General features: G+C 44.3%; 1 protein-coding gene across 1 annotated transcript; it reads right to left on the minus strand.

The window, feature by feature from the left end:
* Nucleotides 1-630: 630 nt before the first annotated feature.
* Nucleotides 631-2,034, minus strand: LOC130047660 (uncharacterized protein F54H12.2-like). The gene is made up of 2 exons (XM_056143037.1): nucleotides 1,068-2,034; nucleotides 631-875 (listed from the first exon to the last, which is right to left on the minus strand). The coding sequence occupies exons 1-2, from the start codon at nucleotides 2,032-2,034 to the stop codon at nucleotides 631-633; spliced, it is 1,212 nt and encodes a 403-aa protein (XP_055999012.1).
* Nucleotides 2,035-2,323: the final 289 nt, after the last annotated feature.

The following is a 2,323-nucleotide window of genomic DNA, read 5'->3' on the forward strand; positions in this document are numbered from 1 at the left end:
GAAAACAGCCCTTTTCAGGGCTACCCATTCTTTTTTGAAAAGACATGGTTGATTACAATGACAAGAAAAAAAAAATTTCCAACGTTTTATTAAACTCCAACTATGAACAATAACAATAACATAGTTTACAATACATTCAGTCTTTGACATTGACAAGTTTGTCCTTGATGGGTTCTCGGTTTTCGGAAGGTCTCTTTAAACCAATCAGCCACAAAACGATCGCGTTGTAAGGCCGTGCCTTTCCAGGGAAGTAACCATTCTCGTACGGTGCTTCTATGGCGATGGCGTTGATGTAAAAAATACACACAGTATTGTCCACAGACATCCGTATTCAAATCTTGATAACAATGGGTGTTATGAATCCAAGTCTCTCCGTGGCGTTGAATAAAGTCTTGGATGTCTTTATGGCTGGGAGGTAATCCGTAAGAATCAAAATATTCGACGGTAGGGCTACTCAAATACAAACAGACCCAATGCGCTCCAGGGCGATCGTGAGGGTCTGTATTCACCACGATGGCTTTGTGATGAGGTAACAGCTCAGGTATGACATCTCGAGGATACACACCGGCAAACGCCGGTCCTAAATCTCGTTGTAAAACATCTCTCAATTGCTGAGTATCCATCTCTCTCTTAGTAATCGATGCTGACTTCTCGTTGTTTGTTGATTTCTAGCAGATTGTCGAACACGGCATACACCACACAGTTTAAGGTCCTGGCCACGTTGGCGGCAAATTGCACTTCCACTCTCAAGTTCCCCGTCTGTATGAGATGAAATTTATCCGTCTGGGCTTCTTGATCTTTCGTGAAATCCACACACCAGAGGGTGTAACCGTTTTTATACTCTTCCAGGGTAATGTCCGGAGCCCAGTCCTGGCCTAATTTTCCCAAGCCTTTGTACAGACTCAAATACGATCTCAGGTACTGATCGTCGGTGAAATTGGGTTCCAAAGGTCGGGTTTCCATCATTTCTCCATTGATACTGATTTCTAATTTCTTGACTCTCTCATTTTGGAAATGAAAGGGATTTCGGGTATTATCCCCATTAAAAGCCGCATTGTCCACAAAACCCAACACGATCAGTTTAGGCATCTGTCCTTGAAACAGATGATCGGTGATTTTAGATTGGGTGCCACTAGGAATGGTGAAGGTTTTCACTTCCACTCGTCTCAATGGATATTTTGCCGTTTGAGTACTCAGTTGCTGATTGATGAGATTAATGATACTCGGCACAGGTTTGACTTTCCTCACCCACAAGATCATACTTTGAATGACCACTTTCCCACTACTCCCGGCAGCGGTCATCATGTAGAACTGGGGTCGAGCGCGATTGAATCGGAGACGGACATCCAACCCATTAGGGAGACATTTCTCTTGCTCAAACAAATCCAGATGTAATCGATCCATCAACACGATCTCCTTACTGTCTGTAATCTTCTCGTGACGTTTTCTCAACCCTACATTCTTGGAATCATCCGGATACACGGGAGTCGGAATGACGGCCGCGATGTTGACTTTATCAAGCGCTACTGCAAATTCCACAGGAGGTTGAGTCAGAGCTTCTAATTTGACCTCATCCATATGTCCTGCCGTATCTTTTTCCCACAAGCTACAGGCTCTCATCTGGGTTTCCAGAGTCTTGGGTGCATAAGACAACAATTTCTCCAGATACGCTTTGTAGGGATAAGTATCCGTCCCCGGGGTAATGACTTTTCCATTGAGACTGACATCGATTTCACTGAACAAGGAATGGAGAATGTTATTCACGGGGGTCGAGGTCGAATTGGCTCCTGCGAGATTCGTCCCGTCTGCTTTGGTGAATTTACATACCATCTGGAGATAAGTTTGGGATAAATCCAGATATTCATCTCCTTGTCCTTTGATTTCAAATTCAATCGGAGCCGTATCCGAGTTGAGGGTACTGGAAATGGGATAATATTCCATCCATTTCGAATCTTCTAAAGTGACGTTGGTCGGGGGCACTTTAAACAGTTCTAAACTGTCGGTGCCACAAGCGCAAGATTCTCGGTGCATCATATTGAAACGATGTGTTACTCAGCGTGAACTGACATCAAATGTGTTCTGGTCTCCTTCTCACCCCCTTTTTATAGGGTTCTCAGTCGAAAATATCCAGAGAGCGTTTTGGCTTACCCCTTTTCACTAGCTTCCTACCTCCCTTCCTAGATCGCTTCCTAGGTTGCTTCCTAGGTCTCTTATGAGGCCCTCCCCGAACTAAGATACGTTGTTTTCTTTTAACAAATCCTTTTCCTTCCTGTATTCCCGCCTGTTTTCCCACCTGTTTTCTTTTGAGGGTCGTGGTTCTAGG

Source organism: Ostrea edulis, chromosome 1 (genome assembly GCF_947568905.1).
Source record: "Ostrea edulis chromosome 1, xbOstEdul1.1, whole genome shotgun sequence".
In the NCBI taxonomy this organism is placed as follows: Eukaryota; Metazoa; Mollusca; class Bivalvia; order Ostreida; family Ostreidae; genus Ostrea; species Ostrea edulis.

Bases quoted from the DNA above. Each gene is read 5' to 3' on its own strand.
- LOC130047660 (XM_056143037.1), bottom strand. From the start codon at position 2,034: ATGATGCACCGAGAATCTTGCGCTTGTGGCACCGACAGTTTAGAACTG. The intron at 876-1,067 runs GTTTTGTGGACA...TGGGAAAATTAG, and splicing joins GCCTAAACTGATCGTGTTGG to GCCAGGACTGGGCTCCGGAC.